Source organism: Scaptodrosophila lebanonensis, unplaced genomic scaffold (assembly GCF_003285725.1).
Source record: "Scaptodrosophila lebanonensis strain 11010-0011.00,11010-0021.00 unplaced genomic scaffold, SlebRS2 tig00001412-arrow-pilon, whole genome shotgun sequence".
In the NCBI taxonomy this organism is placed as follows: Eukaryota; Metazoa; Arthropoda; class Insecta; order Diptera; family Drosophilidae; genus Scaptodrosophila; species Scaptodrosophila lebanonensis.
This window is the reverse complement of record NW_022060739.1, coordinates 3,232,261-3,244,656: the sequence shown is the minus strand read 5'-3', so window position 1 is coordinate 3,244,656 and position 12,396 is coordinate 3,232,261. Positions and strand designations below refer to the sequence as shown.

Genomic DNA, 12,396 nt, shown 5'->3' with positions numbered 1-12,396 from the left:
AATTTAAAGTTTTAAAACGCAATTTCCCTACTTACATTTTTTTCATCATTTCAAGTTCAATTTTTTTTTAAGTGTATGCATGTATCTGCTGTACACATAGCCGCATATCAACCGTTACTTTGTGCTTTGTTTTGATTTTTATGACGCTCAACTCTCTAACTTGGCTGCTGTGTGTACACATTGTTGTTTGTTGCTGCTGTTGTTGCCTCTGTTTCGACACACGCTTTTTTCTCTGCTATCGATTTTCGCACGCCTCTTGGGAAATGATAAGAATGCCAAAAGTTTCAGGCAAACATAAGCGAGGTGTAGCAGACTCGGCTGCGTATCCTGCTATCCAGCCGGTCGCCGTTTTTGCCCCAACATAAGGGGGTGTGTGTGTGTGTGTGTGTATGTATACCTAAGGCAATCGATCGATAGAATTTTCTTTATACATTTTTGATAAGCGTGCGTAAAACGACGAAACGGTTAACAGCATTAATGACACAAATAAGCGTATGTATGTACATATGTATGTGGCTGATAACGGGGAATAAATATTTGGAGGGATAATCTGAAAATTATTGAGGCAGGTAGTAGGCTCATAGTATTTAATAATAAAGCGGACAGATGAATTTATGAGATGAAGCTGAACGAGTTAATGCTCAGTTTTTGAAAGTCCTTCTGCTTGAGCTTACGTTTATAATTCAGAATAGTCTTCCATAATATATTTTATGGAAAGTAAATATTGGACATCAAGTGTTTTGTGATATGGAAATGAATCTTAAATTACAAGCTTTTCTCTTCAAAAGATTAAATTTGGATTAAATAGACTTAACATACAAATAAAAGTAAATAAAATAGAAACGTTAAATGCAAAACAGCAATTTTTATATACTGAGCCGTTGTTCTACTTGTATAAACTCATTTTTAAGATAAGCGGAAATTGGTTTTATATGGACTTATATTTTTACATTTTTGTATTATCTCATTTCAATTTGAAATGAATTTGAAAATAAACCTACAAATTTGTATGTGACTTTGGCAACAATTTTCTAGCGCCTTCTTTGAATTCATTTTGATTTCCAAAACCCAACTAGTCTCATCAAGTTCTCATTTTGCTGCATCGCTAGGTTTCTTTAAACATTTTTTAGTGCTGCCAAGGGCCACTCATTGTTGCAAATGCGCTTTTCAAAGTCATTAAGTTGCACGGCAAATGGCAAAATTATTCACTGTCAGGCCAAGTCGGACTGCAGGCGAACAGCAATAACAACAACAACAACAATCGCATTACTATAATTCACTAAAATATTATTGCCAAATGCGCGATTTCGATGCTAGAGCTGATAAGAAGCTGCAGCCGCAGTTGGCAGTTGGCAGTCGGCAGTCGACCATTTGGGTCGAGCTCATTGTACAATTCAAGGCAAGTAGCTTCAGGTCCTAACTGCCGTCAATTGTTTGACTTTAATTTGTTTTATTGGCGTAGACGATGCGCGTTCGCTGATAACGCTAACTAAACGGGTCAGGGTCTGAGCATACTTGAGCTGTGTAGGCACTGTTAACTGCGACTGAATGATAGACTGACAATCGAGGAGGGCTAATCGCACAGTTCTTTTATGTGCACACACGTCGTATACGCAACCTGATTGTTCGCTGTCTGCCACATTTTCATAACAAAGCACAGCACAGGCTTTGCAGCAACAAGTAGCTACTCAGCTACTCGAAAGGGGCACACAAGCTGCTTTGTTTTGCACATAAACCCAAACATTAATTTAAATGCCTTCAGGAAGTCAAGCAACCTCAAAACATTTTATAATAACAAAAGCGTAGCGTTGAGAGACGTCTCTTCTTGTCTCTCCCGTCTTTTATGTAAATTACCTGCCATAAGAAATTTCAATGATCTGTCTACTGTTACAATTTGAATGCGCACAAGTCAGGAAGTCAACAAAGCAGCAGCAATAACAACAAAACAGCAAATTATATTATTGTCCAATTGTTTAATGACAAACTTTTGATGCTGCATCACGAACTCTTTCGCGTTTGAGTGGCCAACTGCCGATGTCTTCGGCCCAGGCCTGGAGCTGCGTTTTCCTGCTGACCTGGCAGCCAGTTCACGAGTTTGTAACAGTTTTGAGAGTATCAGGTTCAGGTTTCCGTACAACAACACACACCGAGCTGTGCAAAGTGGAAGAAAGTTTGAACTCTGCCGCCGGACTGGTCGCCCTTAAAAACTGAGCGCGTACACGTCACAAGCCTATAGGAGGTTCTGTGAAACCTTTACAAGCTCTAAAGAAACATTTGGATAATCACAGCAACTTTTATGAGAAAGAAAGATATATTTTATAAGCTTGCATTTTGTGATAGCCATACAACAAATCAATAGTATAAAGGGGGAATTTTAAGGAGCTTTGCTTTTACGTTGTCTTAAAAAACTGCTCGTTAAAAGCATGTCAATCAAATATTTAATCATATGAAGAGTTATTTTCAAACAGATTTGTTCAGTGGCAGCAATAAAAAATTGCGGCTATATATCTCTTGTAACAAACTTGCTCTGCGTAGGGATATATAAGTAGTGTACAAAGTTTGGTGTCCCCTACGGACGGACAGTCTGCCCGACAGACTTTATCAATTCAGTCTCCACATGATAATAATTCATATACAAACTATAGGATGTGTCATGCTTCCTTCTTCCTGTCACATACATATATATGGCATTTTGGATTTCTAGTATACTCTGCATACTTCAGGTACAGGGTAAGAAAAGGGCGAAACATATAGTTTTAAAATGTTGCATTGAAGTAGAAACTTCCAGCATGTTTCATAAATTCTTCATTTATTTAGTAGTTTTAAAATATATTTTTGTTCAACATTTCGACATCTGATTTAAAGAAGAGAGAATGCTACCGTCGAGCGAGAGCGACTGGAAAATACCCTGCACCCAAACAAACTTCCGGCGCTAAGTTACATAAGCAAAAAGAAGAAGAAGAGCTGGCCCTCTCCTTTAGCTTGTGAGCGAATTACTATAATGAAATTGTTTCGCTGATATCTTTTTTTAGAATCATCAGTTTTAAATGAAATTTGATAAACAATACTTTATGGGGTGGGTGATGCTCCGTTCTACCTGTACTTTGCACAAACCTAATATACCCTACGCGTTCAGAGTATACAAATAACAAATAAAAAACATTTTATGCATTTTAACACCTGAGTCTGAGACACAGTTCTGACAAACAAAATTTTACAAATATTTAAATTTTTCGTATAACAAATAATGCCAGAATGCCCAGCACTTACGTAGAGATCGTGTCTCCTTTGTGGTTGTATCAGAAAATGCATTTAATTTAATAATTCTTGACAAAATATTTTTAAGTGAATAAAATTGATTAGTTGGAAATGTTTAAAGATAGGGATTTTTAAACTATTTTTAAATATTCATGCATTTCAGTTTGTACTTTAAAAGTATTGAATCAATTTGTAATGAAACATTTGCATTGGAAACTTCTTTCAAACAGGCTGATTAATAAGAAGGACCATCCTCAGATTTTATAAAGAAAACGTGTCCTATAGATGTGTTCGGCAGTGTATATGTACATATATGCATGAAGTTTATTTGAAAAAGGTGCACGTATTCTGGGACTCAGAACGGCGTTTGATATGCCGGGTATTTTACATTATTGTGGGATTTTTGCAGACAGCCATGCAGGCAGAGCGTGCCAGTGGGTTAAGCTTACATTGATTTAATTGACTTTCAATGCATGCATGATATCATACGGCGCGAAATGAAAATGAAAACAAAACAATCAGAAACCATTGGTGTTGGCGTTGGCGATGGCGATTAAAATTAAAATGCGATGAACATCATGCGATACTGACACACAGGAACGAAATTTGGAAATGCAAATGCTATATCGTTTTGATATGCGAAAAAGTCATTGCGCTGCAAAACTATTGCAACAATTTGATGATGTTGATCTTAGACTTCAAGGACAGTGCACAAAGCGTGGCGTGTGCGGCTGGGATCAGAGCGAGAGGTACAGTTGGCATGCCTTGGCAATGGCCATTCAAGCACATCGCCTTGAACCCCACCGATCGCAGGCGTTCTTAATTTATGCGCTAAGCACTTAAGATATTCTAAAATCAAGTACAAAACAATACAATAATCAATGCATTCTGCCTGCGGGCGTGGCGCGTACTACGCTCTCGCAAATGTGTGTCATATATGCATGAGATTTTTGGCGCCGAGTCGAGCATACGAAATGCAAATGCAAATGCAGCCCCGACTCCGATTCTAATGCAAGGCACAGGCAGCTGCTCAAAATGTTCTATGTCGTACGATAAAAATTTCGTGAAAGGTGCCACAAAGTCGGCGAAATTCCTTTCAAGCGCGCAGTTCAATGTTTGGCATTGACATGTGCCAAGGTTTGCTCTTCAGAGTCTCAAACTATTCGCAGCTCTTTCTCAAATCCATAGCCCGTGTTTAGCGCCATGCGGGCGCAGCATGCAAAACAATTTTGCCCTCAGTGCCTTGCCAGCACGTTCTACGGCTCTATTGGCATATAGTATCTTCCCGGCTTATGTTTTTTCCCGCCCGCGCACATCCCACAACCGCGTTGACTGAGGTGTTCTGTTGGCTGCCCAACCATATGCCGGGCATGTGTGTGAATGCTGTGCGTAGGTGTGAGGCCCACGGCTTGGGCCGAAGGAAACGTGTGAAAATTGGCTCTAACAGGGTCTTGTTTATGTGAAAAGTCGTGCTGGACACCACATACTTGTACAAGTATAAGCGACTGTTTGGTTAGCACTCTTTATGGCCTTTCTTTTCGACAAATCTGAACTTCAGAGGTTTTAAGTAATTTAAACCTAACTCGCCTTGTTGGTTTCCATCCTAGAAATAATAGAAATTCCACTAACAGTATTGACTTAACCACCCAAGCTCTTAACCTCGCTGATTCAGAATTTTATCATTACAAAGCCCAAGCAGCTATCAGAGTTTAGCTTCGAGAAGTGAGAAGTGTGGATAATTGTTTATAATTTTAGTATCTGCCAAGAATAAAATCATTTGGCGTTTATAGAAATTATGCATAATATTAATTGCAATACTATTAATAGAGTGTTTAGAGGGGGATAAAATGTGCAATGGTTCCCTCGTCGTGTCGGATTCGCTATTAGATATTTTTGTCATTACGGGCTGTTTTATTTATTTAGTTTTATTTAGTTTAAGTTCCCTATTGCATTGTTTTTTATAGCCTGTACCCAAAGGGTGAAAGGCTATACTAGTTTTGTGCGCATGTATGTAACACACAGAAGGAGGCGTGGCAGACCCCACAAAGTATATATATTCTTGATCAGGATGAGAAGCCGAGTCGATATAGCCTTGTCCGTCCGTCCGTCTGTCCGTCTGTCTGTCCGTCTGTCTGTCCGTCGGTCCGTATGAACGCAAGGATCTCAGAAAGTATAAGAGCTAGAATAACCAAACTTGGTTTCCATATTCTCCTAAGACCGAGAAAGTACGAGTTTGAGTTTTTTTTCGATGCACCCCCCCACTCCCCCGCAATTCGTGTTTTTTCTTATAACTTCCGTAATTCTCAGAATTTTGAAATCAATTTTGGTAGGTACATCCAGTTAGTACTAATGTGTCCGTGTGCCAAATTTCATCATGATAGGTCAATTCTGAAGAAAGTTATAGCCATAAGTAAAATCGCTGCTCATGCGCTGCCTCTGTCGGCAGCGCTGCCCGCAGCTGTTGTTGTTGTTGCTGCTTTGGTTCAACTTTGTGCTGCATACATACACGCATATAAACACGCATAGGTACGTGATGTAAATGTATGCTGTTAAAACTAAACATAAACATATATTCTAATTTAATTTAATTAATTAATTCATTAATTTTTTTTAATAATTAAATTTTTTTTAAAAATTTTTCTTTTTTTGTGGAGAGTACAGGCTATTTTACTGTCGGGCTTGCTCGACTGTAGCGTTCTATCTTGTTTTTATATACATATATATTTCTTTTTTTTCTTTTACCTCGACTGCATTGTTTGTCGATGAAATAAATAAATACATTTTAATATGAGTCGGAGTGCTATATTTTGTAATTGTTCTAAATACTTTAACGATGCTCTTTACTCTATTTTGTGTAATCTAATATAAAAAAGTAGTTATGCATATTCGCTATAGACTCCGAAACTGCTGAACCGATTTTGATCAAATTTTGTGGCAATATTCAAAAGTAATATTTTATAAACTTAGTAATTACTTTATTCAAATTTTAACTAACACATATGTGTATTTAAAATCAATAAACAAGCATGGTACCGATGAAAAAATAACCTAACTATTTAATTCAACGGTAGCTTAAGTTTGAAATCGACTGCTTAAAATTCCCTATTTTTATACCCTATACCCAAAGGGAAAAGAAGTATGTCAGTTGTATGTAGATACATATCGGTTCTGAGAGAAAAAATACAATAATAATAAAAATAATAATGCATAAAAAAAATTGTGATTCTAGTTTCTAAAATATTCTTGGGTTCAAAAACTAAACAGATGGACAGGCAGACCATCTCTGACATGTTGATAAATCAAGCTTCTAAATAATACTTACACTAAAAGTCAAAGTGTAAGGCAATCGAGAGTCTTGTTCTTGAGAAACTGCATTTTATAATAAAAGGAATAGCGTGGGATAAAGGCAGGCAGCTAATTGTATTCACAGGATCAACTGCAATGTTAGACTTTTCAGTTTCCGCCTTAATTGAAATCTTTTGTTTCTTTGCATACCACTGCATTCCTGATGGCCAAGTCTGGGCCCATGGCTTATGCCAACATATTGCCAACACGTGAGCGTAGAACAGTCTGATAACAGAGCTCACCAGCAGCGCCTTGTTAAAACAAATTTTAGCGCCTCTACCTTTTTGGCAAGGTATACATGGCACAAGCTACAGGCATGTGAGTAGACGAGTACGAGTACGAGCATGTCCGACTAAAAGTTGGGAAAACAAGCGACGTGACACGGCATGGCGCACAGCAGGCACATATGTATGTCTGGTCTGGTCTGGTCTGTATGCGATTGTTTGGCTCACGAATGTGCATATCACGTACCAAAGGTAGGTGCGAGGCTGTTGATGTTGATGCTGTCGATGCCAACATATGATGGTTGCCTCGTGCGTTTTCCCCGCACGGCGCCAGCCAAAGGAAATTCTCAAGGAAGTAGAATTTCACACATTAGACATTAGCGCCGAGGCAACAGACCGTAGAAAAAAAAAACAAACCAACCAGCCAGACAGCCAGCCCGACAAATATTGCATATGTTGACCGTGTGAGACAGCCCGTGAGGCAGCGTGATTTCGTGTGACCCGTGCTAAGAGGTACATACCAAGGCAGGCACTACGCACTAGGCACCAGGCACCAGGCACCAGGCTGTCTGGCGGTTATTCAAGAAATTTCCCTGCCGATTTCCCTGCACAAATTAGTGGCATTATCATAAAGCGCGATTTTATAACTGGGCTCGTACGCGTACACGTATGTGACTTTTTCCCATGTCCTTTTGCGCACACATGTGCTGTGTGGTAGGGGAATCCTTGTGTGTTTATGCATTTTGGTTTTCTCATCAAATATTGCGCGGCAAAGTGGGAATACATATGTATGTGTGTGGAAGTGTGTGGAAGTGTGTGTGTGTGTGCACTCATCACAATCATTAGCTCTGCTGGCACACACTGCGGTCATCTCAAGTGGACAGGTTGTAAAGGTCTGGCCACTTGACTCTATGCGCCAGCTCCTGCAGCGCAACCTGCGCGCCTGCGATGCTGCACAGGTAAACAAAGCACTCGAGAGGTGACAGACGCAGGACTTGCGAACAGGTAAATATTTGCCAATTTCACAAGTCCGCCCTCAGCACCAGCCAACCAGTGAGTCAGTCAGCCAGCCAGTCAGTCAGTCATTTAAGAGCGCACCTTATTCATATTCAAGTGCGTGGCATTGAAACTACCTGTAACTACTACCCGGCTTCTACTGTCAAGAGCTACCGAAGCTGTTTAATGTTTGCCATACAGGGAAGTGATAATTAATTTAGGTATTGATGTTGGCACCACCGCTGCTACTGCTGCCACCAAAGCCAAAGGGACCCTTGCTCACAGGAGCTTCATCCAGCAAAGCACTGGGGTCATCGACGGGGGGCGTCGGGTTCCGGAACTGGTCGGCCGAAATGCGTGTGAAGATGATGCCCACACCCTCGATGAGCGACAGAAGAACGCCTCCAATGATGGCACTTCCCGCCATAGCTGCCAGACCATTACGAGCGGCCAGTATGCCGCCAGTCGCCGCACCACTGATGATCGAGTTCCACGGATCCTCCTTCTTGCGAAAGTGCACCAGGGTGCAGTCAATTGTGCTGAACATGCCGCCCCAGGCCGCAAAGTTGCCCGCAATTACGGGCGACCGCGACTTCACAGTCACCATGCTGTTCACCAGTCGGCGCCCCAGGCCCGAGGGGGCATTGCGAAAGCCCTTAAGCGCCTGGAAGATGCCGCCACCAATGCAACCCATGGCGAAGGCACCGCCGCAATCGTCGACAATGCGATAGGGACACGGCTCACGTGAGTACTCCTCCATGGCCGAAATTTAAACAAATGGTTTTGGTGTTTTTGTGTTTACAGACGAATACTTGATGCCGAAAGTGATTTCTGTTTATAATTTTTTTGTTCTGTTCTTTTACGTATTTTCAGTGTTTGTTGTCGGAAGGTGTCTGCCTCTCATGCCTACTGGAAATGAGCTCAGCCCCATAGCCAACTAATTCGGGACTCAATTTAAAAAATAAATAAAATAAAACACAGGCGAATTGATAACACTCTCCTTTTTTTGAAGCCGGTCAGAAAGATACAGGTTTACGGTGAACAAATAATTTGTTGCTTACAAGTAAAAGATAGATTCTTAGATTCATGAAGACTGACAACTTATACATATTTGGAATATTGTTCTGTATTATTATTAATTTCTTCGCTGTAATCAATTGAAACAAAAGTAGGTAAAAGCCATTTATAAGAAAGAATTATAGCTATAGAGTTGAAATTGTTTACAGTCAAATGTTTCTCTCACTACTCTTTCAAGGAGGTTAAGAACAAGAGATTAATATTTGCTAAAAACGAAGCAAGAAGCTTACTCTAGAATGCTGCGAAATTAGGTCGAATCTCGGAAAGTTTTAGAATTACTTAGAGGGTGAGTAAATTAAATTTGTAATACAGAACTATTTCTTCCAGCAATAATGGGAATTATAATATAGTCCACAAAAAGTAGGAAATGAAGCCTATACGTCTTTTTTAACTACTTAAAGAAGTTATTATATAGTATATAGAAAAGTCTCTCCACCTTCTTACACAATCCACTCTGTAAGTCTATTATTGATAATGGTTTATCACCTGCGAAAATAGCAAATGCAATATTCCTGGAAACTATTATCCTCTTATCGGACAGTTGGCTATGAAGAAGACTTGCTGTGCTTCATATCAAGCATTCGAAATCGCCAGACGGTCTCTGAAAACCCCCCAGTGAATTTTGTTCGAAAACAAATTATGGGTAGATCTTGTACAAACACAACAAAGCACAAAGCAAATTAAAATATCGGAACACTTGGCACATATTAACATACGAGGAGGCAGCCACAAACAAAACGCGCACGTGAAGCGCAGCCGGACGGCCAGTCGGGCAGGCGGGAAGGCGGAAAGGCGGAAAGCCGAACAGGCTCGCAAGCTCAGCGCGACTTGGCTTGATAAGCGTCGCACAAAAGGTTAAATAGCACAAATGTCGACGTAGTTAACCATAAAATTTACTACCTCGCAGGCAAGGGCTCTGCAGCTGGCGATGGTTGGGGAGGCCAGACACAAGAAATACTTTTCGAAAAGACGCAAGAATGCCCCGAGAATGCCCTTCTACTCGTATGCGTGTGTGTGGTGGGAAGCGGAAACAATGAGACTGATTGTCATCGAGCGATAAACGAACCGAAACTTATGATGAGATTGCCTCCAATCCAGTCCAATGCATAATTACAACCAGGCAGAAATCGATGCCCAACGATTTTGTAACGATATTCAAATGCCACACAACTGTGTTTACATACACCGCCAAGTCTGGGGTATTTCGGGCCGGGGATATGGCTGTACCCTCGCCTGATGACTATCTCAACTTGTATGTCATAGGAAACAAGGTGTCAAGCGCCTGTGACAAATGAAAGTGCAACTGAAGAGTTTCGAAAGCGCGCACCTGGACACACACGCCGAGAGTCCATTGTTTGTCCCTCGGCGCGTATCCTGCGCCCAGTTATCTGTTTCCATTGTCTTTGGGCCGCTGTCTGTCAACTTGACATGTAAATCGTTAGAACGTGTTCGATTGATTGTTCTCACTTCTCACTTTAACGCTTTTATTGATTATGGGTCGGGTGTGCCCGCTTCTTGGGGGTTCGTGCCTTTTGTTGATCTCTATTGGCGTCTTCGATAAGTTTGTGTAATTTGTAATTGTAAATGTACACGTTTGTCGCTCCACACAATTATTTAGTGGTGCGATTTGAGGATTTCCCTTGAAATCTTCATATTTTCGTTGCTGATTGATGTTTGTTTATACATGATTAGAGCGGGCTCATCAAAGTCTGTGCTTGTTAATGTGGGTACATTATGCTTTCTTACATGCCAGCAGTGAACATTTTCCTCGAAGGATGCTGGCAATGGCGCTAGGGAAGGGATTTTCACACGAATCACACATACAATGAATAGTTGATGCATTTAAAATGGAGTAGAAAATGTTTTGAATTTAAAAACATTACAAGAGTGCAATTGTCATTAGCTTTATCTATGCAAGCGTTTACTTTTCGTGCATTTCGAATTTTAATTAAACTGGTGGGAGATACTGCTATCTTGTTTTTAGATATAATAGTAGAGAGGGTATACAATTGTGATCAAAAGTATGCTGCTTATTAGCTGGCAGCTAACAATATGGTGACCGCCATGTTAACGAACAACTTTGCCGGCCGCTTTGGTATTTAACTACAATTTACAGAAACTATTAATTGTGTTTAAAAATATTATGCTTGCTCCGTTGTTCTCAAAAGTAATTTAGCCACTCCTCTTATTAATTCCGCTACACGCTACTCAAGCCAATTCGTAGAGAAAACATACAAATGGGCAGTGTTGCCAATGCCGCAGCTGTTATGCAACGCCAGCTCTAAGAACATCCGCATTTGCATCTGCATGACAACAACTGCGTCAACTCATTTAACGTACTTACTTACCTACCCAACAGGGCAAATCATTATTAAAATCGGTGCACATGCCAAAACCTTGTCGAAGCCAGCCACTGGCAACAATACGAGCATGCAAACAATTGCGGTTGCATTACCCTACGCCATCAACAACAACAACAACAGCAACAGCATCTTCAAAGCGGGGCTCTAAAAATGAAATTCAAAATCAAAAGCCAGCAGCCAGCAGCTAGCAGCCAGCCAGGATCAACAATGGACAAGGCTCTCAGGTACCTCGCAGGGAGCAGCAACGTTAACGGCGGCATGCCGCCAAAAACTCGCAAGGAAGCGCATACGACTGGTGGTGCACTATTGTTGTTACGACCATTTGCTCGGGCTGTGATTATTATTATGATGATGTTTTTTCTTGCCTTTCTTCCTTTTGCTTGAATTATATTTGCTGTCCTTTGTGTGGCACACACACACACACACACACACACACACACATACACAGACGTGCGCAGATGCAAGTCAGCGTCCGAGTTCGAGCTCGAACTCGAACTCGACAACTACATAAATTTCTTAACTGACTGCCTGTGCACACAGATGCACATCAGTCAGGGTACAGAGATTCCTTGCAAAATCGTTGGGCCAGGACCAGCAGAGTACAAGACGCGCCAAAGGAGCAGCTGCCGAGCCACCAACGCGCGGTCTGCAGCCAACACCCTCAGCATCAGCATCGGAAGCTAAAAGCGAGCCCGAACCCGAAGACGAAGACGACAAGGTTGACAATATTTCAAAACTGATTTTTGCTGCCAGGCGCAGATGTGACGTCGTCATCGTCTTCGTTGCTGTTGTTCCTCTTCCTTTTAGTTTCCGTCAGCAGTTCTAGCCACATTGTTGACCCACCCGGTGCAATGAGTCTCTGTCGCTATTTGTTCTGATTTTTTGCCTTTGCAGGCTGGCAAGTTTGTAACGCTGTGGAACCAAAAGGTGTAAAAATGCTGCGATACTTTAACTGTTGTATAAAAAAATTAGGCCAGCAATACACATTCCTCATAAAAGAGATGAAAATTCAAAAATTGAGAAACTAATCACATGAGTTGCGAAGAAAAAATGAAACCATAATAGGCTTCTCTTATTCCCAGCTTAGAGAAAAGAGATAAAAAAAAAACTTAAAATAAGACCTGCCTAAGAGC

The 12,396-nt window shown here is 40.9% G+C and overlaps 1 protein-coding gene across 1 annotated transcript; it reads right to left on the bottom strand.

Annotated features, from left to right (window-relative positions):
• Window positions 1-7,967: 7,967 nt before the first annotated feature.
• On the bottom strand, window positions 7,968-8,753 carry LOC115631739 (mitochondrial import inner membrane translocase subunit Tim17-B). The gene has a single exon (XM_030528578.1). It carries the CDS (start codon window positions 8,581-8,583, stop codon window positions 8,041-8,043), a length of 543 nt encoding a protein of 180 aa, XP_030384438.1. The 5' UTR covers window positions 8,584-8,753; the 3' UTR covers window positions 7,968-8,040.
• Between the last annotated feature and the right edge of the window lie 3,643 nt (window positions 8,754-12,396).